At 39.6% G+C, this 27,378-nt stretch overlaps 1 protein-coding gene across 2 annotated transcripts in view; it reads left to right on the forward strand.

Moving 5' to 3' along the window:
* The window catches only part of DIAPH3 (diaphanous related formin 3), a 1,718,568-nt gene that overhangs the window by 1,252,104 nt on the left and 439,086 nt on the right, over positions 1-27,378 (forward strand). For both annotated transcript variants that reach the window (XM_053707945.1, XM_053707946.1), the window contains exon 23: positions 2,407-2,530. In XM_053707945.1, coding sequence (XP_053563920.1) covers positions 2,407-2,530 — 124 coding nt within the window. The remainder of the gene's footprint in view (positions 1-2,406; positions 2,531-27,378) is intronic.

Consider the following 27,378-nt stretch of genomic DNA (forward strand, 5'->3'; position numbering starts at 1 on the left):
GATTGTTTCTCTAGGAAACATAAAGGTCACAAAGCTTCAGCTACTTCTCTTTGGTTGAGTAGTATAAATGCATTTGGTTTATAAGACTGCTGGACAGCAGCCTCCTGAGAGAATTTCAGCTAATTTCACTAGGGCTATCCCTTCTTCTTGGGCTTTTAAGAAGGAAGTTTCTGTAGAACAGATCTGCAAGGCTGCAACTTGGACCTCTCTGCATTCTTTTTCCAAATTTGATATTTTTGTCTTAGCTGAGGCTTCTTTTGGGAGAAAGGTTCTTCGTGCAGTGGTGCCTTCTGTTTCGGTTACCTGTCTTGTCCATCTCTAATCAACTGTGTCCTCTAGCTTGGGTATAGGTTCCCTCTAGTAATTGATGATTCCGTGGACTCACCATATCTTAGGAAAGAAAACATAATTTATGCTTACCTGATAAATGTATTTATTTCTGGATATGGTGAGTCCAAGGCCCACCCTTTATTTTAAGACTGTTATTTTTAACTAAAACCTCAGGCACCTCTACACCTTTTTGTTATCTTCTTTTTCCATTTTCCCTTCGGCTGAATGACTGGAGGTTGTGGGTAAGGGAAGTGACATACCCAAAGGCAGAACTTTTTTTCACTTTCTGCAATGAGGTTTTTTTTAATGAAATATTTTCTGCAGGTAATTTTTAAATTAAATTTGATTTTAAATTAGGAATCAGCACAATCTCTCTCTCTCTCTCTCTCTCTCTCCAAAACTTGCACTCTCCAGTCTTTTCTTGAAAAATCCTTTACTGTACAGTAAAGGATTTTTCAAGAAAAGACCAGAGTGTGCAAGTTTTGTGTTTAGCTGTATTTAATTGTACTAGCACCCTGGCAGTTGTTGTACTGAGTGAGAGTGCTCTCCCTTGTTACACTATAACTATATATATATATATATATATATATATATATATAATATATATATATATATATATATATATATATATATATAATAAATAATGCCAAGATGAGCACTCTCACTTCCAAATTCAGCTGCCAGGGTGGGTAGTAGGTCTGACGAAGGGGATACTTTGTCTCAGAAACGTTACATTAAATGTTTGGTGTTTGGAAAGTCCAGTGAGTGCAAGTTTTTGCTATATATATATATATATATATATATATATATATATATACATACATACATACATACATACATACATACACACATACACACATACACACACACACTATATGTTTATTTAAAGAGAAAGGCAGAGGCATTTTTTTTTCCTTTGATAACCAATACAGGGATATGGCACATTTTATTACCTAAAAAGTGCCGTGTTGCTATGTGCCTGCATAGATTGTTGCATTAGTTTTAAAAGTATTGCATGTATCTAAGAATATGATATATATATATATATTTTTTTTAAACAAATACTGGAAATAGGGTTTCTATAATTTTAGGCAATTATAGCCTAGATTATGGCTTTATAATACAAAGGAGATGTTTTAACCACACTGTTCACTAAACAAAGACTGCAAGGAAAACCCCTTTTCCAAATGCTTATTTTAAACATTCCTACCCTTTTTTAAATCAGATTGATATAACCTCAAAAACCAACAACAACCCCTCTACACATGGTAACATCTCATATAGGTCAACATAACTCTGTTTGATAAGAGGAACCTTACCGTTCCACAGACCCTGTTTATTTGAAGTTTGGGCTATAAACTGTTATAAATCAAGCCTCCACGTCTTGCAGGCAGTAGCCACTCTGACATTCCCTCCGCACTGGAAAGGCTCAGCAGTACTGCGCATGCGTGTGGAGCAGCCCTCCCCCACAGCTACTACAAAGCAGATGTTAACCCCATGGCTTCCAAAATAGCTGCAGTGTATTGCACAGAAATACATTGCAGCTATCTTTGTTAGCCATAATATGGGGGTTAAAATGCAAGCAGTGCAGTCACTGTGATCCGATATGCACTGTAGCAGAGGTGAGGAGAAACTGACTTGCAGTTAAGTTTTGTTTTTTTTTAAAGTAATTTAACAGCGCGCAAAAATGACTGCTTTAGCTCTACTCTGCATCTGTCACCACCTATTCTTTCTGCAGACAGGCCACATTTTCTGCAATGACATCGCAGATCGCAGTATGTTCTGCCATGGGGGTGACATATATGGCAGCTTTGCTGGGGTGCTCTTTGCCTCCTCCTGCTGGCCAGGAGTGGTGTTCCCCTAGTAATTGATGATTCCGTGGACTCACCATATCCGGAAATAAATAAATTTATCAGGTAAGCATAAATTATGTTTTTTTTAATTTACACAAATGTTTAACAGAATGTTGATTTGCAGACTTGCTATCATAGTATATAAACTATTTCATGTGTTTATTGTGCGGAACAAAAATGTAAATTAAATTCTTTAATTTGCAAACTTTTTTTATGCTTTTAGTTTCTGCAGAGAACCTGGAAAAAACTATGAAGCAAATGGAACGACAGTTACAGCAACTTGAGAAGGATTTAGAAACCTTTCCCCTTTCAGAGGATTCACATGACAAGTTTGTGACAAAGATGTCCATATCCTTTTGACAGCTACATAACTTATGGCGCACTGGTTGAGTAAGCATAAGATGTATTTAACATTTTAAATGTATTTGCATATCCTCTGTGTACCCTTCAGCTTCCATACTTTGAAAGCTATAACCACTTTGGCACCAAAAAGGCCACATGCTGAGTGTAAATGTTTCTGTAGTAGATTCTGATTCTGGGTAAATAATTGATTCCATCACACAGAAATCCCATTTGTCATTTTAGTTAAGTTAAAGAATGGATGGATGGATCCATGTTCTATTAAATGTAACGTGGACTTGCTGCAATTTCTAACAAAGTCTGTAGCAGACAATGCTTTCAGATTTGTTTATTCCATTTCTAGTTGGCTTTAATGGCTTTTCAGCGTTCATTATTCCGAGTGAAACATAGGAACGACTCTCTGAGGGAAGAAAATCCAAACAGAAGTAAATGTGATTGTTTAAGTATTGTGTAAAAAAAATAAAAATCAGATTTGCATAATATAAGCACCAAATGTCCTGAAAATATAAAGAGATGTAGCATATAACAAGTCTTCATTACGTATTCACTATAAGCTTTAAATTATTGCTTTATAATATAAATTATGTAATTCATTGATTAATGTACTATATTCTATTTATTTTTTTGTTTTTTGATGCATTGAACACAAGGCTGATTAAATGTGACAATAAGAGGCAAAATAACAATGTAGGTGACTGAAATAGAATAATTCCAAGTGGAAAGACAGCCATGCACCCTAACTACTACTTTGTTTTTCTTTTTTTAATATTTTTTTCTATTCATCCTAAATACTGATTATTATAAAATCCTAATCCATTTATATTCCTCTTTATTTATTCTATAAAGATAATCTGTTGTATTTTTATGCATCACTGAGATGCAGCCTATTCATATTTAGTAATATACCGTTAATGAGACTGTTTTGTGTAAAAGTTTAGTTTCCGGGCTGTCTGTGGCGTATTTTTTAAAGGGACAGTAAACATCTCAAGATTTGTATATAAACTGTTTAGTTGTGCATAATGAAACTAATTTACAATATATTTTCATTATTTATTTTGCCCATTTTCATGTTTTTTAGCTTTGAAAATTGTGGCTTTCTTTCATGCAGGTGGTTAGAGTCCACGGTCCCTTACTCATGGGAACTACTTCACTACCCCTAGGAGGAGGCAAAGTTTCCCAAACCACAAGTGCTCTATATAAACTCTTCCACCTCATGCATACCTCAGTTTTACTTTGCCTCCATTGGAGGTGGTTGAGGAATGAAGATGAAGAATGTTCTTCATAGAGAGGGGTATTTTATCTTTGTGATGCCCAGTTCCCCTCAAAGTACAGTGTTTGTCGGAGGGACCTACTTGTAGTATTGTCTTTGATTCTACGATTTTGCCTCATGGGAAATCCTTTACAGGCCCTCTGTTTGTTTGGTCGCAGGGATTCATCTTCTGCCTCCCTTTACAGATCGATGATATACTCCTATCTCTATTACATCTGCTGATATGTTTCAGTACTGGTTTGGCTGTCTACTACTGTGTTCGTGGACGAGTGTCTTTGGGTAAGTATATTTCTTTCATGTAATTGGCAAGAGTCCATGAGCTAGTGACATATGGGATATACAATCCTACCAGGAGGATCAAAGTTTCCCAAACCTCAAAATGCCTATAAATACACACCCTCACCACACCCACAATTCAGTTTTACAAACTTTGCTTCCCATGGAGGTGGTGAAGTAAGTTTGTGCTAGATTCTTGGTTGATATGCGCTTCGCAGCAGGCTGGAGCCCGGTTTTCCTCTCAGTGTGCAGTGAATGTCAGAGGGATGTGAAGAGAGTATTGCCTATTTGAATTCAATGATCTCCTTCTACGGGGTCTATTTCATAGGTTCTCTGTTATCGGTCGTAGAGATTCATCTCTTACCTCCCTTTTCAGATCGACGGTATACTCTTATATATACCATTACCTCTACTGATTCTCGTTTCAGTACTGGTTTGGCTTTCTACTACATGTAGATGAGTGTCCTGGGGTAAGTAAGTCTTATTTTTGTGACACTCTAAGCTATGGTTGGGCACTTTATATAAAAGTTCTAAACATATGTGTTTAAACAGAAGCTTGTTCATTGGCATTTTTTCCCATTCCTGAAACTGTCATTTAAGGAATTTGATCAATTTTGCTTTATATGTTGTTTTTTTCTATTACATATTGCAAGATGTCTCAGATTGACCCTGAATCAGAAGATACTTCTGGAAAATTGCTGCCTGATGCTGGATCTACCAAAGTTAAGTGTATTTGTTGTAAACTTGTGGTAACTGTTCCTCCGGCTGTTGTTTGTAATGAATGTCATGACAAACTTGTTAATGCAGATAATATTTCCTTTAGTAATGTTCCATTACCTGTTGCTGTTCCATCAACATCTAATATTCAGGGTGTTCCTGTTAACATAAGAGATTTTGTTTCTAAATCTATTAAAGAAGGCTATGTCTGTTATTCCTCCTTCCAGTAAACGTAAAAGGTCTTTTAAAACTTCTCATTTTTCAGATGAATTTTTAAATGAACATCATCATTCTGATTCTATTTCTGATAATGATTTTTCTGGTTCAGAGGATTCTGTTTCAGAGGTTGATACTGATAAATCTTCATATTTATTTAAAATGGAATTTATTCGCTCTTTACTTAAAGAAGTCTTAATTGCATTAGAAATAGAGGAATCTGGTCCTCTTGATACTAAATCTAAACGTTTGAATACGGTTTTTAAACCTCCTGTAGTTATTCCGGAGGTTTTCCCCGTCCCTGATGCTATTTCTGAAGTAATTTCCAGGGAATGGAATAATTTGGGTAATTCATTTACTCCTAAACGGTTTAAGCAATTATATCCTGTGCCATCTGACAGATTAGAGTTTTGGAACAAAATCCCTAAGGTTGATGGGGCTATCTCTACTCTTGCTAAACGTACTGCTATTGCGAGATTACCATTCAACATTTTGGAACTCCGTGCGATTTTCAGAGCTCTTCAGTCGTGGCCTCTTCTAAAGAGAGAGTCGTTCATTTGTTTTCCAGATGGACAATGTCACAACCGTGGCATATGGTCAATCATCAAGGAGGAACTCACAGTCCTCTGGCTATGAAAGAAGTATCTCGAATACTTGTATGGGCAGAATCCAGCTCCTGTCTAATTTCTGCGGTTCATATCCCAGGTATAGACAATTCGGAAGCGGATTATCTCAGTCGCCAAACATTACATCCGGGCGAATGGTCTCTTCACCCAGAGGTATTTCTTCAGATTGTTCAAATGTGGGGACTTCCCGAAATAGATCTGATGGCTTCCCATCTAAACAAGAAGCTTCCCAGGTATCTGTCCAGATCCAGGGATCCTCAGGCGGAAGCAGTGGATGCATTGTCACTTCCTTGGAAGTATCATCCTGCCTATATCTTTCCGCCTCTAGTTCTTCTTCCAAGAGTGATTTCCAAGATTCTAAAGGAGCGTACGTTTGTTCTGCTGGTGGCTCCAGCATGGCCTCACAGGTTTTGGTATGCGGATCTTGTCCGGATGGCTACTTGCCAACCGTGGACTCTTCCATTAAGACCAGACCTTCTATCGCAAGGTCCTTTTTTCCATCAGGATCTCAAATCCTTAAATTTGAAGGTATGGAGATTGAACGCTTGATTCTCAGTCATAGAGGTTTCTCTGACTCCGTAATTAATACTATACAGGCTCGTAAATCTGTATCTAGGAAGATATATTATCGAGCCTGGAAGGCTTACATTTCTTGGTGTTCTTCTCATCATTTTTCTTGGCATTCTTTTAGAATTCCTAGAATTTTACAGTTTCTTCAGGATGGTTTGGATAAAGGTTTGTCTGCAAGTTCCTTGAAAGGACAAATCTCTGCTCTTTCTGTTCTTTTTCACAGAAAGATTGCTAATCTTCCTGATATTCATTGTTTTGTACAGGCTTTGGTTCGTATAAAACCTGTCATTAAGTCAATTTCTCCTCCTTGGAGTTTGAATTTGGTTCTGGGGGCTCTTCAAGCTCCTCCGTTTGAACCTATGCATTCGCTGGATATTAAATTACTTTCTTGGAAAGTTTTGTTTCTTTTGGCCATCTCTTCTGCTAGAAGAGTTTCTGAATTATCTGCTCTTTCTTGTTAGTCTCCTTTTCTGATTTTTCATCAGGATAAGGCGGTGTTTTGCAAACTTCATTTAAATTTTTACCTAAGGTTGTGAATTCTAACAACATTAGTAGAGAAATTGTGGGCGGATGTTGCTGCAGCTTCAACTTTCTATTTGGAAGCTTTAGCACAACAAGTAACAGATCATAATACTCATAGCATTGTTAATCTTCTTCAACATGCTAATAACTTTATTTGTGATGCCATCTTTGATATCATTAGGGTTGATGTCAGGTATATGTCTTTAGCTATTTTAGCTAGAAGAGCTTTATGGCTTAAAACTTGGAATGCTGATATGTCTTCTAAGTCAACTTTGCTTTCCCTTTCTTTCCAAGGTAATAAATTGTTTGGTTCACAGTTGGATTCTATTATTTCAACTGTTACTGGGGGGAAAGGAACTTTTTTACCACAGGATAAAAGATCTAAGGGTAAATCTAGGTCTGCTAATCGTTTTCGTTCCTTTCGTCACAATAAGGAACAAAAACCTGATCCTTCCCCTACAGGAGCGGTATCAGTTTGGAAACCATCTCCAGTCTGGAATAAATCCAAGCCTTTTAGAAAGCCAAAGCCAGCTCCCAAGTCCACATGAAGGTGCGGCCCTCATTCCAGCCCAGCTGGTAGGGGGAAGATAACGATTTTTCAAAGAAATTTGGATCAATTCGATTCACAATATTTGGATTCAAAATATTGTTTCACAAGGGTACAGAATTGGCTTCAAGATAAGGCCTCCTGCAAAAAGATTTTTTCTTTCCCGTGTCCCAATAAATCCAGTGAAGGCTCAAGCATTTCTGAAATGTGTTTCAGTTCTAGAGTTGGCTGGAGTAATTGTGCCAGTTCCAGTTTTGGAACAGGGGCTGGGGTTTTACTCAAATCTTTTCATTGTACCAAGAAAGAAGAATTCCTTGAGACCAGTTCTGGATTTAAAAATATTGAATCGTTATGTAAGGATTCCAACATTCCAAATGGTAACTATAAGGACTATTCTGCCTTTTGTTCAGCAAGGGCATTATATGTCCACAATAGATTTACAGGATGCATATCTGCATATTCCGATTCATCCAGATCACTATCAGTTTCTGAGATTCTCTTTGCTAGACAAGCATTACCAGTTTGTGGCTCTGCCGTTTGGCCTAGCAACAGCTCCAAGGATTTTTACAAAGGTTCTCGGTGCCCTTCTATCTGTAATTAGAGAACAGGGTATTGTGGTATTTCCTTATTTGGACGATATCTTGGTACTTGCTCAGTCTTCACATTTAGCAGAATCTCATACGAATCGACTTGTATCGTTTCTTCGAGAACATGGTTGGAGGATCAATTTACCAAAGAGTTCGTTGATTCCTCAGACAAGGGTAACCTTTTTAGTTTTCCAGATAGATTCAGTGTCCATGACTCTATCACTAACGGACAAGAGACGTCTGAGATTGGTTTCAGCTTGTCGAAACCTTCAGTCTCAATCATTCCCTTCAGTAGCCTTATGCATGGAAATTCTAGGTCTTATGACTGCTGCATCGGACGCGATCCCCTTTGCTCGTTTTCACATGCGACCTCTTCAGCTCTGTATGCTGAACCAGTGGTGCAGGAATTATACAAAGATATCACAATTAATATCTTTAAAACCGATTGTACGACACTCTCTGACGTGGTGGACAGACCACCTTCGTTTAGTTCAGGGGGCTTCTTTTGTTCTTCCGACTTGGACTGTGATTTCAACAGATGCAAGTCTGACAGGTTGGGGAGCTGTATGGGGGTCTCTTGCTAATATGAAAGAAATGAATTTATCAGGTAAGTTCTTACATAAATTATGTTTTCTTTCATGTAATTAGCAAGAGTCCATGAGCTAGTGACGTATGGGATAATGACTACCCAAGATGTGGATCTTCCACGCAGGAGTCACTAGAGAGGGAGGGATAAAATAAAGACAGCCAATTCCGCTGAAAATAATCCCACCCCAAAATAAAGTTTAAATCTTATAATGAAAAAAACTGAAATTATAAGCAGAAGAATCAAACTGAAACAGCTGCCTGAAGTACTTTTCTACCAAAAGCTGCTTCAGAAGAAGAAAACACATCAAAATGATAGAATTTAGTAAAAGTATGCAAAGAAGACCAGTTGCTGCTTTGCAAATCTGATCAACCGAAGCTTCATTCCTAAACGCCCAGGAAGTAGAAACTGACCTAGTAGAATGAGCTGTAATCCTTTGAGGCGGAGTTTTACCCGACTCGACATAAGCATGATGAATTAAAGATTTCAACCAAGATGCCAAAGAAATGGCAGAGGCCTTCTGACCTTTCCTAGAACCGGAAAAGATAACAAATAAACTAGAAGTCTTTCGGAAATTCTTAGTAGCTTCAACATAATATTTCAAAGCTCTAACTACATCCAAAGAATGCAATGATCTCTCCTTAGAATTCTTAGGATTAGGACACAATGAAGGAACCACAATTTCTCTACTAATGTTGTTAGAATTCACAACCTTAGGTAAAAATTTAAAAGAAGTTCGCAACACCGCCTTATCCTGATGAAAAATCAGAAAAGGAGACTCACAAGAAAGAGCAGATAATTCAGAAACTCTTCTAGCAGAAGAGATGGCCAAAAGAAACAAAACTTTCCAAGAAAGTTATTTAATGTCCAATGAATGCATAGGTTCAAACGGAGGAGCTTGAAGAGCCCCCAGAACCAAATTCAAATTCCAAGGAGGAGAAATTGACTTAATAACAGGTTTTATACGAACCAAAGCTTGTACAAAACAATGAATATCAGGAAGATTAGCAATCTTTCTGTGAAAAAGAACAGAAAGAGCAGAGATTTGTCCTTTCAAGGAACTTGCAGACAAACCTTTATCCAAACCATCCTGAAGAAACTGTAAAATTCTCGGAATTCTAAAAGAATGCCAGGAAAAATTATGAGAAAGACACCAAGAAATGTAAGTCTTCCAGACTCGATAATATATCTTCCTAGATACAGATTTATGAGCCTGTAACATAGTATTAATCACAGAGTCAGAGAAACCTCTTTGACTAAGAATCAAGCGTTCAATCTTCATACCTTTAAATTTAAGGATTTGAGATCCTGATGGTAAAAGGGACCTTGCGACAGAAGGTCCGGTCTTAACGGAAGAGTCCACGGTTGGCAAGAGGCCATCCGGACAAGATCCGCATACCAAAACCTGTGAGGCCATGCTGGAGCCACCAGCAGAACAAACCAGCATTCCTTCAGAATCTTGGAGATTACTCTTGGAAGAAGAACTAGAGGCGGAAAGATATAGGCAGGATGATACTTCCAAGGAAGTGACAATGCATCCACTGCTTCTGCCTGAGGATCCCTGGATCTGGACAGATACCTGGGAAGTTTCTTGTTTAGATGAGAAGCCATTAGATCTATTTCTGGAAGTCCCCACATTTGAACAATCTGAAGAAATACCTCTGGGTGAAGAGACCATTCGCCCGGATGTAACGTTTGGCGACTGAGATAATCCGCTTCCGAATTGTCTATACCTGGGATATGAACCACAGAAATTAAACAGGAGCTGGATTCCGCACATACCAGTATTCGAGATACTTCTTTCATAGCCAGAGGACTGTGAGTCCCTCCTTGATGATTGATATATGCCACAGTTGTGACATTGTCTGTCTGAAAACAAATGAACGATTCTCTCTTTAGAAGAGGCCATGACTGAAGAGCTCTGAAAATTGCACGGAGTTTCAAAATATTTATTGGTAATCTCACCTCCTGAGATTCCCAAACCCCTTGTGCTGTCAGAGACCCCCAAACAGCTCCCCAACCTGTTAGACTTGCATCTGTTGAAATACAGTCCAGGTCGGAAGAACAAAAGAAGCCCCCTGAACTAAACGATGGTGATCTGTCCACCACGTCAGAGAGTGTCGTACAATCGGTTTTAAAGATGTTAATTGAGATATCTTTGTGTAATCCCTGCACCACTGATTCAGCATACAGAGCTGAAGAGGTCGCATGTGAAAACGAGCAAAGGGGATCGCGTCCGATGCAGCAGTCATAAGGCCTAGAATTTGCATGCATAAGGCCACCGAAGGGAATGATTGAGACTGAAGGTTTCGACAAGCTGAGATCAATTTTAGACGTCTCTTGTCTGTCAGAGACAGAGTCATGGACACTGAATCTATCTGGAAACCTAAAAGGTTACCCTTGTCTGAGGAATCAATTAACTTTTCGGTAAATTGATCCTCCAACCATGATCTCGAAGAAACAACACAAGTCAATTCGTATGAGATTCTGCTAAATGTGAAGACTGAGCAAGTACCAAGATATCGTCCAAATAAGGAAATACCACAATACCCTGTTCTCTGATTACAGACAGAAGGGCACCGAGAACCTTTGTAAAAATTCTTGGAGCTGTTGCTAGGCCAAACGGCAGAGCCACAAACTGGTAATGCTTGTCTAGGAAAGAGAATCTCAGAAACTGATAGTGATCTGGATGAATCGGAATATGCAGATATTCATCCTGTAAATCTATTGTAGACATATAATGCCCTTGCTGAACAAAAGGCAGGATAGTCCTTATAGTTACCATTTTGAATGTTGGTATCCTTACATAACGATTCAATATTTTTAGATCCAGAACTGGTCTGAAGGAATTCTCCTTCTTTGGTACAATGAAGAGATTTGAGTAAAACCCCAGCCCCTGCTCCAGAACTGGAACTGGCCATAATTACTCCAGCCAACTCTAGGTCCTGAAACACATTTCAGAAATGCTTGAGCCTTCGCTGGATTTACTGGGACACGGGAAAGACAAAATCTCTTTGCAGGAGGCCTTATCTTGAAGCCAATTCTGTACCCTTCTGAAACAATGTTCTGAATCCAAAGATATTGAATTGATCCAAATTTCTTTGAAAAATCGTAATCTGCCCCCTACCAGCTGGGCTGGAATGAGGGCCGCACCTTCATGTGGACTTGGGAGCTGGCTTTGGTTTTCTAAAAGGCTTGGATTTATTCCAGACTGGAGATGGTTTCCAAACTGATACCGCTCCTGTGGGTGAAGGATCAGGCTTTTGTTCCTTATTGTGACGAAAGGAACGAAAAAGATTATTAGACCTGAATTACCTTTAGATTTTTTATCCTGTGGTAAAAAAGTTCCTTTCCCTCCAGTAACAGTTGAGATAATAGAATCCAACTGAGAACCAAATAATTTATTACCCTGGAAAGAAAGGGAAAGCAAAGTTGACTTAGAAGTTTTAAGCCATAAAGCTCTTCTAGCTAAAATAGCTAGAGACATATACCTGACATCAACTCTAATGATATCAAAGATGGCATCACAAATAAAGTTATTAGCATGTTGAAGAAGATTAACAATGCTATGAGAATTATGATTTGTTACTTGTTGCGCTAAAGCTTCTATCCAAAAAGTTGAAGCTGCAGCAACATCCGCTAAAGATATAGCAGGTCTAAGAAGATTACCTGAACATAAGTAAGCTTTTCTTAGAAAGGATTCAATCTTCCTATCTAAAGGATCCTTAAAGGAAGTACTATCTGCCGTAGGAATAGTAGTACGTTTAGCAAGAGTAGAGACAGCCCCATCAACCTCGGGGATTTTGTCCCAAAACTCTAATCTGTCAGATGGCACAGGATATAATTGCTTAAAACGTTTAGAAGGAGTAAATGAATTACCCAAATTATTCCATTCCCTGGAGATTACTTCAGAAATAGCATCATGGACAGGAAAAACTTCTGGAATAACTACAGGAGATTTAAAAACCTTATTTAAACGTTTAGATATAGTATCAAGAGGACCAGAATCCTCTATTTCTAATGCAATTAAGACTTCTTTAAGTAAAGAACGAATAAATTCCATTTTGAATAAATATGAAGATTTATCAGCATCAACCTCTGAAACAGAATCCTCTGAACCAGAGGAGTCATTATCAGAATCAGAATGATGATGTTCATTTAAAAATTCATCTGAAAAATGAGAAGTTTTAAAAGACCTTTTACGTTTACTAGAAGGAGGAATAACAGACATAGCCTTCTTAATGGATTTAGAAACAAAATCTCTTATATTATCAGGAACACTCTGAGTATTAGATGTTGACGGAACAGCAACAGGTAACGTAACAGTACTAAAGGAAATATTATCTGCATTAACAAGTTTGTCATGACAAACAGTACAAACAACAGCTGGAGGAACAGATACCATAAGTTTACAGCAGATACACTTAACTTTGGTCGCTCCAGCACCAGGCAGCGATTTTCCAGAAGTATCTTCTGACTCAGTTTCAACGTGGGACATCTTGCAATATGTAATAGAAAAAACAACATATAAAGCAAAATTGATCAAATTCCTTAAATGCCAGTTTCAGGAATGGGAAAAAATGCCAGTGAACAAGCTTCTAGCAACCAGAAGCAATTAATAATGAGACTTAAATAATGTGGAGACAATAGTGACGCCCCAAAAATGACGCCACATCCGGAACGCCGACACTTTTGGCGCAAAAAAAAAACGTCAAAATGACGCAACTTCCGGCGACACGTATGACGCCGGAACCAGAAAAAAAAAATTTGCGCCAAAAAAGTCAGCGCCACGAATGACGCAATAAAATGAAGCATTTTCAGCCCCCACGATCCTAACAGCCCACAGGGAAAAAAGTCAAATTTTAAGGTAAGAAAAAAATTGATTGATTCATATGCATTATCCCAAATATGAAACTGACTGTCTGAAATAAGGAACGTTGAACATCCTGAGTCAAGGCAAATAAATGTTTGAACACATATATTTAGAACTTTATAAAAAAGTGCCCAACCATAGCTTAGAGTGTCACAGAAAATAAGACTTACTTACCCCAGGACACTCATCTACATGTAGTAGAAAGCCAAACCAGTACTGAAACGAGAATCAGTAGAGGTAATGGTATATATAAGAGTATATCGTCGATCTGAAAAGGTAGGTAAGAGATTAATCTCTACGACCGATAACAGAGAACCTATGAAATAGACCCCGTAGAAGGAGATCATTGAATTCAAATAGGCAATACTCTCCTCACATCCCTCTGACATTCACTGCACGCTGAGAGGAAAACCGGGCTCCAGCCTGCTGCGGAGCGCATATCAACGAAGAATCTAGCACAAACTTACTTCACCATCTCCACAGGAGGCAAAGTTTCTAAAAACTGATTTGTGGGTGTGGGTGAGGGGTGTATTTATAGGCATTTTGAGGTTTGGGAAACTTTGCCCCTCCTGGTAGGAATGTATATCCCATACGTCACTAGCTCATGGACTCTTGCTAATATGAAAGAAATGAATTTAGGTAAGAACTTACCTGATAAATTCATTTCTTTCATATTAGCAAGAGTCCATGAGGCCCACCCTTTTTGAGGTGGTTATGATTTTTTTTGTATAAAGCACAATTATTCCAATTCCTTATTTTTTATGTTTTCGCACTTTTTTCTTATCACCCCACTTCTTGGCTATTCGTTAAACTGATTTGTGGGTGTGGTGAGGGGTGTATTTATAGGCATTTTGAGGTTTGGGAAACTTTGCCCCTCCTGGTAGGAATGTATATCCCCTACGTCACTAGCTCATGGACTCTTGCAAATATGAAAGAAATGAATTTATCAGGTAAGTTCTTACATAAATTATGTTTTTTTCTTAAACGCTGGTTGTTGTGTTTTTTGTTGCAGGCTTTCTTGCCTAGTGTCTTGTGTTTGCACTTAAGGGGCTGAGTATCTCCTCAGCGATTTCACAAGCACTAGCCTTCGTCTAGCAAACGTAAAAGGTCAGTTCATGTTTTGCCTTCTACTAGCAAGTGTCCTGACACTGGGGATACTGTTGTATTTTTGGATGGTGAGATTTCCTCTGATGGTGAGGATTCCTTACCTTATATTGATCCTGATAATTCCTCTTTTAAAAGTGGTTTTGAATACTCTTCGAGATTAAAAACCTTAAACCCTAGTCATTTAAATTCAGTCTATAAATTTGTGTCTAATCTCCCTGAGATTTTTCCTGTTCCCAAATGCTGTTTCTGATTTAATTTATAAAGAATATTCTAAAACGAGTGTGTCTCTTATTCCTTCTGCAAGGTTTTAAAAGTTATACCCTTTACCATCTGCTAATCTAGAGTTATGGGAACCATTCCTAAGGAGGATGGGGCTATTTCTACTTTGGCTAAGCATACTACTATTCCTTTGGAAGACAATAACTCTTTTAAAGACCCCCTTTTTAGAAAATTACAATATTTTCTAAGAAGGTCCTTTTTACATTCTGGTTATCTTCTTAGACCTGCTATATCTATTGCGGATGTATCTGCAGCTCTCTCTTATTGGTTGGATAGCCTTGTTCAGCAGTATTCTTCTGATCCTCCTACCTCTAATTTATTGAATTTGTTCAAACATGCAAATTCTTTTATTAGTGATGCTATATTTGATATTATAAAAATCAATGTTAAAATCACGTCTCTGTCTATTATTTCCAGGAGGGTCATATGGCTTAAATACTGGAATGCTGACATGATTTCTAAATCTAGACTGTTGTCTCTTTCTGTTCAAGAAAGGAAGCTTTTTGGATCTGATTTAGATTCTATTATTTCTACTACTACTGGTGGTAAGGGTGCTTTCCTCAGGACAAAAAGTGCAAAGGAAAATTTAAGGCTCCCAGTCATTTTCATTCCTTTCGTCAGAACAAGGAACATAAATCTGACTCCTACCAGAAACAGGGTAATTCCAGTACAGTCTGGAGACCCTTTATCAACTGCAATAAGTCTAAGCAGTGTAATAAATCTACCCCAGTTTCTGAGTCTGCATGAAGGTGCGGCCCTCGTTCTAGATATTCTGGTATAGGGCAGGTTAAAACTTTTTCCAAAGGCAGGGAGAGTCCACACCTGGCCACCAGGAGGAAGCAAAGACACCCCAGCCAAAGGCTATAAATATTCCTCCCACTTCCCCCTATCCCCCCCAGTCATTCTTTGCCTTTCGTCACTAAAGGAGGATGGCAGAGAAAGTGGTAGAAGAAATAGATAGTCCTTTAATGGGTTCCCTTCAAGAGAGGACTTGGGTTTTGAAGTAGCTATGTGAATCACTCAGTGAGAGTGGTGGTGAACGTTGGCAACTAGATGTGGCAGAAAATGTTCTCTGTATTGTTCTAGCTATTACTTTAACAATTCCTTGGGTAACCAGTGTTAGCATTTTACACTGTTTCCCCTTTCACTCGGGTCCCTGTCAGTTGTATTGCAGAGAGACTATCACACCTTGAGACGCTGTGTCTGCTTCTCAGCGCTGATCCTGGAGGGTAAGTCCTTTTTCTTTTGGGATACTGCCTAGTGGGTTTTGACTCTCCCTTAAGATACCGTAAGGGGACCATCGTAGATCACAGTGTGACAATTTTACACCCTAAGAGATCTGGGAAAGTTATATCCTCCGTAGTTAAGGTTAATATTTAAGGGCAGTTGGGAATGTGTGTGCTGCTTAGCTCCCTAGCCATCGGAGCTCTTGTGAAGGGGTAATTTTTATTTTCTGGCAGATAGATGCAGGGTTGTTTTTTTACTTTTAAGCGCTACGCAGTGATTTTTAGCTTTGCTCACTTTTGTCTATAGTGGGGGCGGTCTCCGGCTTGCGCACCATCTGACTGGAAACAGTTTCCTGGTTCAGATGATCCTTGCTCTGTTCGCTACGGTTGAGAACTTAGTCGCTGGACTACAGAGAGTAAACAAACTTCATTCTGGCTGGTCTGGGTCACTGGGAGGTGGTAAGTACCCAGCCAAGGTGCGGGTAGAGGTGCCTCTCTGCACAATTACATTTTATTGAACCTTTTTTATTATTTTTTTGAGACCCATTTATTCCACTATGGAAGACACTGATATTAACCCCTCTGAGGTTTCAGCAATATCCATAACAAATACTTATATTATAAGAAGATTATGGTTTGTCTCCCTGCACAATTTTGTTCTATTTGTCTAGGTTTTGTTTTGAAAGCTAAAAAGGGGGCTAGAAAGGTTAACCCTTCTGGTAAGCTTATACTCTCTCAGCCATCCACCTCTCAAGACTCTATTGTCCAGGAGATGCCTATTCTCTCTCTGCAGTCCCCTTTTATTCCTATTTCACAAGCAGTCCCCAAAGCCGCGCCATGTCTCTCCTGTTGGAGGGTTTTTTTTTGCCAGCGGATTTTACTTCTCAGTTACATTCTGCTGTCTCTGCTGCGCTAAATGCCTTACCTATCTCTGGAAAGCGTAAGAGAAAGGTTAAGCATAGTTCTGCTGCTTCAGGGGTTAACCCTTCACTTCGGTCTAAGTTGGCTAGTCTGTCTCATATTTTTGAGGATGAGTTAACTTCGGTTGCATCAGGTGAGCTTTTGGAATCAGAGGTTTTAGAAAATAAACTCCTACCTCAGAGGAGCCTAACTTCAGATTTAGAATTGAACACCTCCATTTTCTTTTGAAGGATGTTTTATCTACTCTAGAGGTTCCAGAAGCTAAGCTTAATGAGGGTCCTAAGATTCCTAAGCTAGATAGGGTCTATGAAGAAAAGGTTCCAGAAACCTTCCCAGTCCGGATGGCAAACATTATTGTGAACTAATGGGAAAGGATTTGAACTTCTTCTCTCCCTTCAACTTTTAAAAAATTGTTTCCTGTCCCTGATTCTCATCTGGATCTGTTGAGCTCCCATTTCAAGGTAGATTCTCAAGGATAGCTCCTCTTTTAGGGATCCTACAGACAAGAAATTGGTTAGTTACTTAAGAATGTTTCAACATATGGGTCTCCTGTTTCAACCAGCTGCTGCGGTAGCGGCCACTTATTGGTTTGACTCTTTGTCAGAATTAATTAAAGTTGAATTCTCCCTTGAGGACATTCAGGATACTATCAAGGCTCTAAAAATAGGCAATTATTTTATCTGTGATGCTAATATGCAGATTGTCTGTTTGAATGCCAAGTCCTCAGGTTTTGCCGTCCTGTCGTGGCGGGCCCTTTGGTTAAAGTCTTGGTCCGCTGATATGGTCTCCAAGTCTAGACTTATTTCCTTATCATTCAAAGGTGAGATTTTATTTGGACCAGGTCTGGACTACATCATTTCCATTGTTACTGGAGGGAAGGGTTCCTTCCTCCCCCAGGGTAAGAAAACTAGACCTACCCTCTAGTTTTCATTTAGACAAGAACCAGCGGACTCAATCATCCTCCAAGCCTGAACAGTCTAAGGGGACTTAGAAGCCTAACCAGACTTGGAACATATCCAAGAAGCCCACAGACAACAAATCCGCATGAAGGGATGGCCTACGATCCGGGATCGAGTAGGGGAAGTCTGTGGCTTGGGGTCAGGATGTTCAGGATCCTTGGGTGTTAGACGTCGTATCTCAGGGATACAAAATAAGGTTCAAATCTTGTCCTCCAAGGGGCAGATTTCTCCTTTCAAGACTGTCTACAATACCAGAGAAGATGGCAGCTTTCTTAGTTTGTGTACAGGACCTTACCTCGCTGGGAGTAAATTAAAGGATGCATACCTTCATGTTCCGATCCACAAGGATCATTTTCAGAAGAAAATTAGGGGAAAATGCAACTATGCATCAGTCCCAAAAGGGGGTGCTTCCTAGGTATATATACTATATATACTATATCAGATAAATCAAAAATAACAGATGAATCAAAAAAATATTAATAATTCATATAGAATATACATATGATGAGAATAACAAGAATAATTTATAATAATAATTATTAAAAAATATAAAAAAATAAATAAAAACAAACAAACCAATTGTCCCAAAAAGAGTGTTGGCATATAAGGCAAAAGAATACAATGTGGTGATAAAGTCTTTGGATTCTAATGGTGTGGCTGCTCTCTGACATAGGATGGTCAATCCCTGGGATGCGATATTCTAAAGGAGAAGAGACACAGAGAGGCCAACATGGCCTAGTACCGTCAACATGGCCTAGTATTGGCTTGTTTAACCAATTGTTGATTTGGATAGCTGTGTTAAATAGCAAGTGTATCAATCATTTCCACACTGAATAGCCTAAGGAAACAGCCCCTGAGAAGCTGAGAAACTCGTTACTTTGTTTTTAATAAAAAGTTATATGTTTTTTATGATTCACTTGCTGTCGTTTGGTAAACCTTCACGCCGGTTTGTGGAGTTTGGTGAGGATCCGTTTACCCAGAGAGTGGTCTGCTGGGAGACTAAGAGGTCTCAACTTGCTAATATTGCACCTGGAGGTGCAGTACCTACTGTAAGTGTGACTTTATATCATCTTCACATCTGATTGGACTGTACTAGGCTATGGTAGCTCTTCTTTTGTAAACCCTTCATAGGCACCTGTGATGTATTTCTGCTAAGCTCTGATCTATTGTGCCAGCGTGCCTTTGACAGTGAGCTTGGACCACTGTTAAGTTCCAGCCTGCCCCCACCAGCACTATGAAGTGCGCTGCGTTTGTGAGTACCCATTCTCCTTCTCTAATGTTTATATATCCATCTGCCTGACGGTACTAGGCCTGTTGGCCCCTCTTTGTCTCTTCTCCTTAAGAATCATTTTCAGTTTCTGCGGTTTGCATTTCTGGACCAGCATTTCCAGTTCATATCCCTACTATTTTGCTTAACTATAACTACTGCTCCCAGAATATGTGTTGGCGGGATAGGTTCAAGGAGCGCCAAAATAGGCAGAGATAGAAAAAATATATATATATGACTGTGAACAATATTTAATTGACAATGATAGAAATACAATACTAGTTTATACAATGCTAAAAATCATGGATCCATGATAAAAACAATTACAATAGGGTATACAGACAATTAAAATATATATATACAAATAAGTTAAGATTGAAATTAGTGCAAACTAAAATCAGGTGGCGGATCGGACGCTAGAAGGTAGTACAAACACTAGTTACAATATGCATACGTTAAAATGATGCTAAAACGGGCATAAATCAAATGAGCCTATAAAGACACGAGGAAAACAAATGAATAACAGATAAATGTCATAAGTGGAAAACGGTGGGTAGGAAGTGTCAATATAAAGTGTCAATAAAATGTTAAAAAAAATGTGATATCAAGGTTGGGTCCTGCGGGGTGCGCAGAAAAGTTTTGGGGGGTGCTCAAACAAATAATTCAAAAGAATGAAAAATTAAAAATAAAATAAAGTTAGATTTCAAAGATGCTGGTATTTATCCAAGTTAACGCAATAAAGTCAAAACTAATCCTCAAATGTACTGAATAATGTGTTCCAAAGTGAAACTGTGCTTGTGGTGCGTGAAGAGGAATCAATTATTTTCCAGAGGTTTCCTCAGATAACTGTGTCCTGTTAACCTATAAATAAAAACAGTACAGGTTAACAGTGGATAAATACCAGCATCTTTGAAATCTAATTTTATTTTATTTTTTCATTTTTTTGAGATATTTATTTGTGCACCCCCCACAACTTTTTTTGCGCACTCGCAGGACCCAACCTTGATATCACATTTTTTTTTGACATTTTTATTGACACTTTATATTGACACTTCCTACCCACCGTTTTCCACTTATGACATTTATCTGTTATTCATTTGTTTTCCTCGTGTCTTTATAGGCTCATTTGATTTATTCCCGTTTTAGCATCATTTTAACGTATGCATATTGTAACTAGTGTTTGTACTACCTTCTAGCGTCCGATCTGCCACCTGATTTTAGTTTGCACTAATTTCAATTTTACTTATTTGTATACATATATTTTAAGTGTCTGTATACCCTATTGTTATTGTTTTTATCATGGATCCATGATTTTTAGCATTGTATAAACTAGTATTGTATTTCTATCATTGTCAATTAAATATTGTTCACAGTCATATATATTTTTTTTTTTCTATCTCTGCCTATTTTGGCGCTCCTTGAACCTATCCCGCCAGCATTTATTTCCATTTAGGGTTAAGCTAAGGACCCTTTTGCTTTTTGAGGAGCTGTAGATAGCCATTATAGTCTATCGCTGATAGAACTTTCTAATGCTCCCAGAATATGTTCAGGCTCTGGTTAGAATCAGACCTGTATTTAAACCTGTTGCTCCACCATAGAGCCTCAATCTTGTTCTTCGTGTTTTGCAGCAAGCTTCGTTTGAGCCTATGCATTCTGTTGATCTTAAACTTCTATCCTGGAAAGTTTTGTTTTTGTTGGCCATCCCCTTTGCTCGCAGAGTCTCTGAGATATCTGTTTTACAGTGTGAGCCCCCTTATCTGGTATTCCATGCGGATAAGGCTGTTTTATACACCAAGTTAGGATTTCTACCTAAGGTGGTCTTGGATCGCAACATCAACCAAGAGATTGTTGTTCCTTCTTTTTGTCCTAATCCTCCTTCTTTGAATGAACGTTTGCTCCACAATCTTGATGTTGTGTGTGCTTTAAAATTTTATCTCAAGGGGTTCCGGTGGAGGAGGAGCTAGGCAAGCAACGCTGAGCTCGCAGGCTCCAGCCCCTACAGTTGCTGGTGGTGAAACTTTCGCGCCCTGCCCCAAATTCTGGGGCTGCTTCTCTCTGGGCAATTAGTAAGACCATTCTGGAACCCCTTCCAGGGGACTGTCACCCCTCTGGTTCATGTCTCATACCAGCCACTCGAACTCACTTCAAGCGGCCTAAAATTTTTACCGGCATACACAGGTGCGGTACAAACCATCGGCACCTCTGTCTCAAGTTACCCCACTCTCTCTTCTTATGTACTTTTTGCATTCCAGCAGTGCCCTACCTGTCAATCTAAGTATCCCCCCTCTCTCTGCCTCTGCTGCCCGCCACCCCAGCACGGCTAATCTCAAGCCTAAAGACCACACTAATTCCTTCCAGCCCTACAAGGTGTGCCTCCTAGGATTCCCCCTCTACTGATCCACTCACCTTGCTGACGAGCGCCCGCCTTGTCCCTCCCCCACCGGTGCTGCGCGGGAGGGAGACGGGCTTGGCTCTGGACCTGGAGACCGGCTGTTTGAATCTGCTTCCTGTGCTCCTGCACAGTGTTTCTCTCTCTCCCCTCCCACCGGTGCTGCGTGAGGGGAGACGAAGTCTGAACCTGCCGTGAAATCGTGAGGCGGGAGGCAGTGAGGGCGGCCACCTTAGGGATTGAATCATTCTACAGGATCCTGGATGTCGGCGAGGAACACGGCGGGCGGCTGGGCGACGTGAGAGGGGGGTAAGTCAAGTTCCAGAGCATCGCTGTCCACACACTTACATCTGTAGTAATGGGAACTCTTGAGGTGGTCCTCAGCAAAGGAACACAGGGCTAGCCAGACTGGTGTTGACCGGCTTGGAGTTTTCCTTAGAAGTGGGCCCATAAAAGAGCATATTTGTCTGCCTACATTCTGTATAACATTGTTTGCAGCTTGCTAAATCAGCATAAACAGCATTGCCTTGAAAAGATACCAGGGGTGAAAAATGAATTATGGTTGAACCTCTCCTCATTACAAACCAATCTTTAAATGGACATTATTAGGGAAAATCAGAGAGGGAAAAAAGAGACACTCCTAACTGAATATAATGCATATGGGACAATGCTATTTTTGTTTTCTTCTTCCTCTTTTTTCTCCCTAATGCATTCTAACCACTTAAGTTGTTAGCTGTCTGTGATCATAAAATTACCAACTTAGGATGGTTACAGAAGTAGCAAACATAAGTTAAAACTACTGTATTTTCTTTCTGAGTATATGCTGAAATGGTTTTTGTTTTTTTGGGGTTTTTTTTTTCTTTTTTGTTGTTTGGTTTTTTCCTTGGATTGAACAATTATACTAAGTATATTTATTATTTAATAAATACATAGAACCCTAAGATAATCACCTTAAACCATAAGAAAAGCAAGGAGCAGATGCAAATAATGATGCCAAGCTAAACACATAATATGTAAAAACAAAATTGTCTAGATATAACCCATGGCCATAGGTGTATAACACTGAAAGTTGACTGCACGATTTGCATTGGTCTTAACAACCAATATCTGCATATGGTCTAGGGAAAATTTGTTTAGCATAATTGTTGAATAACCTCTAAGGGTATCATATAATCTCTTTCTGTCTATAGGAGCAATAACTCACAGCACTACCCCCTCTAACTGTCAGAAGGGTAAAATTCCAGTGTTAGCTGTGATTACCTTTTTATAATAATAACAAAACTGTTTTGTTTTTTCCTCCTCTGAGTAATGGGTATTGAAAGGAGCTTGACTGTATTCTCTTTTTTGAAATCTGTTACCCTGGATTTCGCTTTAATTTGTTTCACTCTGTTCTTCTCTACATAAAGCTTAAGTTCCTTGAAGTCAAAACATTAGAGGTAATTAAACTTTTGCTGTATCTGACAATGCGGAGGTCTCAGGGCGAGCTCAGACCCCTCTGGCGCTGCCTGGGACAGCTGGAAGTTAAAATTGGTCTGATAGCTGAGAACAGATAGTGTTAAAGCACTTAACTGACTAAGTCTATCTAGCAGCAAAGTTAACGGTGTAAGAAAGCCTTCTTCACTACTATAAACCCACAGGGTTGCTGGACTTCAGCCTATCAACAGCAGGAGGGGGGAGGAGGATAGCGGCCTCTAGTCTAATAAAAAGAGCTTATTCTTAAACAGGCCTTGAGCCAGAGGTGGCTCTTGGTCATTTTTCTCTTGCTGAGTTAAGCTCCCTCCAAATTGATATTAGGCAAAAGCACCGCATAACATTACACGCACAATGCTGATCTCTATTTTAAAAATATCAAATAGAACCATTTGTTTAGTTCCAAACGATTACCCTGCCCTCAAGGTGCTGGGCTAGTTAAGGGGCAACTGAACGAAAAATCTGCAAAAATAACTTAGTTTCAGATCTTCCTGACCTGACCCTTTGGTTTCTTTCCATATTAGCCAGTGATAGAGGTACAGCATATAAATTTGAACTAGAATTCAAAAATTCTTGTCTCTGACACCATTCTATTTGCTATCTTCGCATTCGGCCTGCGTGAGTGAGCCTTTAACTCACTTCGCGGTTTGGACCTATCCATTTAAAAAAAAAAATAATAATAATAATAATTTTTCTTCTCTCTCATTACACAGGCCTAAATAATCGACACAACCCCCCTCCCCTGCACTCCCTTCACCTCTCCCCCACTCCCTTGCCCCCACTTTCTTTCCCCCCCCCCCTTTATCACTGAGAGGATTCTCTCCCTAGTACTTGTAAGTTTTATACCCCTTTTTTTTTATTTTGGCACATGGACCAAATTCCTTCACCCTCACTCTAAGACTCCCTCACCAGCCATGGCTGCAAGGCAAAGAGACAGGAAAGCCAAGAATACCTCAGATACCCTGTCTGAACCACAAGCAACATCTGTTCTTGTATCTCCTCAGACTGACGTATTTGACATTCAAACTTTGGTCACTAAAATTTCGGAAGCACTGGCTCCCAATTTCGAGGCACTTAAATCAGAGATCAGACAAGACATAACACTCCTATCACAGGAAGTCAGACAGTTCGCAATAGAATTAATGAAGTTGAACAGAGAGTGTCAGATCTTGAAGATCTGACTACCACTCCATAGTGCTAATTCAGAATCTACTCAACCATTTCTATTACTATAATGCAGGCTAAACTCGAAGACCCTCGAAAACCGCTCCCGTAGGAACAATATTCGGCTAATAGGGGTTCCAGAGGACAAACCTCATGAGAATTTAAACACCTTTATCTCTGAGCTGTTACCTCAACTTCTTAAAATCCCATCCAACTATCCCCAAATTGCAGTGGAAAGAGCTCATAGGCTTGGCAGACCCTGGGTGGATAATAAAGGCAATTCTAGACCAGACCGGTGATTGCAAAACTCTTAAATTTTCAAGACAAAGGTTACACTGATGCAATTTTACCGAAAGAACCAGCCGATTATGCTTGGTGACTCTAAAATTCTCCTTTTTCAGGATTTTTCTGCTGAGACAACATCTAAGAGAAGGGCGTTTAGCCCCCTATATGCACCAACTAATCCAACAGGGCTGCCAAGCCACCATTATTTACCCTGCAAAACTGAAAATCACAGAGGGAGAGAATGTTTATATTCTAAACACCTTACAAGAGGCAGAACAATATTTTGAAAGATGCTAACATCCTAGGCACACAGACGTCAGGCCGCCGAAAATAGGTCACTATCACTCTCCCCCTCTTTTTCTTAATTCTTCCTTCTTTTTTTTTTCTCTTATGGAGGTTATAAGCAAGGACTACGCTGGGCCCAGGAGAACTTGGTTGGATAGGGTCTTTTTTTTTTCTCTCTCTCTCTCTTCCCCTCCCCTCTTTTTCCTCCCTGCCCCCTTCCCTCCCCTTTTTGTCCCTTTTTTTTTTTTTTTTTTTTTTTTTCTCTCTCTCCCCCCCCCCCCCCCCCCCCCTTACCCAATTATTATATCTAGATATTTGGCTTAATTCCAGATGGCAAATTTTAAATTGATCTCTTGGAATGTGGGAGGGATCACCACCCCCATTAAAAGGAAAGCTATCCTTCCACATCTGAGGAAACTCGGAGCCGACATAGCATTTCTACAAAGAAACACATCTGACATCGGAGGAATCTTTAAAGCTCAGATCTTCCTGGGTAAAAGAAATTTTTTTCTCCCCGGGAGATGGAAGAAGGAGAGGGGTAGCCATCCTGATCGGGAAAAAAATCAATTTAGAGGCCATTTATAGCGAAGCAGTCCATGAGGGCAGATCTGTGATATTAAAAGCAAAAATGGCAAGACAATCTTTACCTCTGTAATATATACGCCCCCCAATAAGCTGGATCCAGGGTTCTGGTCCAGGAGTCAGGCCAAAATCCTTTCCGCTCATGAGGGTCATCTGGTCCTCGTGGCGACTTTAATATGGCTCCACACTGCCCCGCTCGACAGACTTAGAAACTCTACTAAAGCGCCTAAACAAAAAAGGGATAACCTAGAAGCTAAGCTAATAAAAACAATTATGCAGAACCTAGCAGTAAAAGACGTCTGGAGGCTCCAGAACCCTGACGTTAGGGATTTTCACCTGCCTATCTAAGGCTCACAAGACATTGTCCAGAATTGACCTATTTTTAATTAATGATAGATTAACCATGTCAGAGGTAAAGGCAAGTATATTACCTGTCTTTCTTTCTGACCATGGTCCTTTTTTACTGGAATTCCAGCTTAAACCATCTTAAAAGCGGGCCAACACGCTTTATCTTTCCGTCCTATCTCTGCGACTGACCTTAAAATTTAAAAACTGGCTAAAAATCAAATTTTCTGACTATCTTCAACATAATCAGGCCTATATAGACTCTCCCCTGGTATTTTGGGAAGCTGCGAAGGCAGTCCTCAGGGGCGAAATTATAGCCCTATAGTGCTATAAGAGCCAGGAAAATAAGATTAAGAGAGAAAAGAAATCACCAACTCAGTAATAAACTCTTATAACTCCTTTTTGATGGAAAAATCAGCTATAAACTGGGCAAAATATATAAGGGCCAAAACGCCAGAGATACACTTTGCGGTCTTTCAGGAAACACAGAGGGAGTTAAGACTCCAAGCCAGAATCTACAGATTCGGCAACAATCTGGCCAACTACTGGCGAACTTGGTTAGAAGGGAGAAAAAGTCAACTCTCATTGAGGAGTATCCCGCAGGAGGGCCACTCTCCTTGACAAGCCTGATGATATTGCAGAGGCATTTTTTAGATACTATCATGACCTCTACTCCTATAGGAGCTCGAACCATACCCAAGCGTCACAATTTTGGAGCGAAATCTCCTGCCCTAAAATATCAGCTGAAATGGCCGATACTCTTAATGCTCCAATCACCGAAGCAGAAATAATAAAAACTATATCAGGCCCTCGCTACAAATAAGACACCAGGACCAGATGGCCTTTCCGAACGAGTTCTACAAAATCATGAGCTCTGAGATTACTCCCTATCTCAATAATTTATATAACAACATGTATGTCAAAGGTAACCCAGTAGCTACTTCTTTTTCTGCCTCCAATACCATTTTAATCTTGAAGGGTGGGAAAGATCCCTCCCTCAAGGAATCATATAGACCCCATAGCTCTCTTAAACGGAGATTACAAAATATTCTGCTCCGTTATTGCTAGGCGCCCTTCAGCACCACTAGCTAATATCATCCATTCAGATCAGGCCGGGTTTCTTTATAACCGAAACTCCTCAGCAAAAATCAGAGAGGCCATAGTCATTACAGATTATTTTTCGGACCATGGGGACGTCGGAGGGGTGGGGGCGATCGAGATGCACCAGATTTGGCTATTGTTTCGATCGATGCAGAAAAAGCATTCGACTCAATCCACTTTGATCATCTTTTTTACCCTCACTGGCTAAGTTTGGCTTCAGGGGTAACTTTCTTAACTTTATCATGAATCTGTTATAAGAACATACACTAGTCTGATCATCAATCATACTTTATCATCACAGATAACCCTTGGAACGGGGAACTCGTCAGGGGTGCCCTCTGTCCCCCCTGCTCTTCGACGTCTCAATCGAACCCTTGGCAAATTATGGTCAGACAACAATTAGCCAGGAATCAGGTCACAAAAATCGCTCTCTATGCTGATGACCTACTATTATACTTTATCAGATACTAAAACTAGCATTCCCAAAATATTAGACATCACTGCTAGAGTCTGGCTCCTTCTCGGGCTACAAGATCAGACGAAGCAAAATCAGAATTGTTATGGCTTAGACAAAATAACAACTCCCTCTTGGACATCCCTTTTACCGTGGCAAGAGAATCTCTTAAATATTTAGGTATCTTCATTCCCTCTTTGCCCAGGAACTG

Source organism: Bombina bombina, chromosome 3 (assembly GCF_027579735.1).
Source record: "Bombina bombina isolate aBomBom1 chromosome 3, aBomBom1.pri, whole genome shotgun sequence".
NCBI classification, from domain to species: Eukaryota; Metazoa; Chordata; class Amphibia; order Anura; family Bombinatoridae; genus Bombina; species Bombina bombina.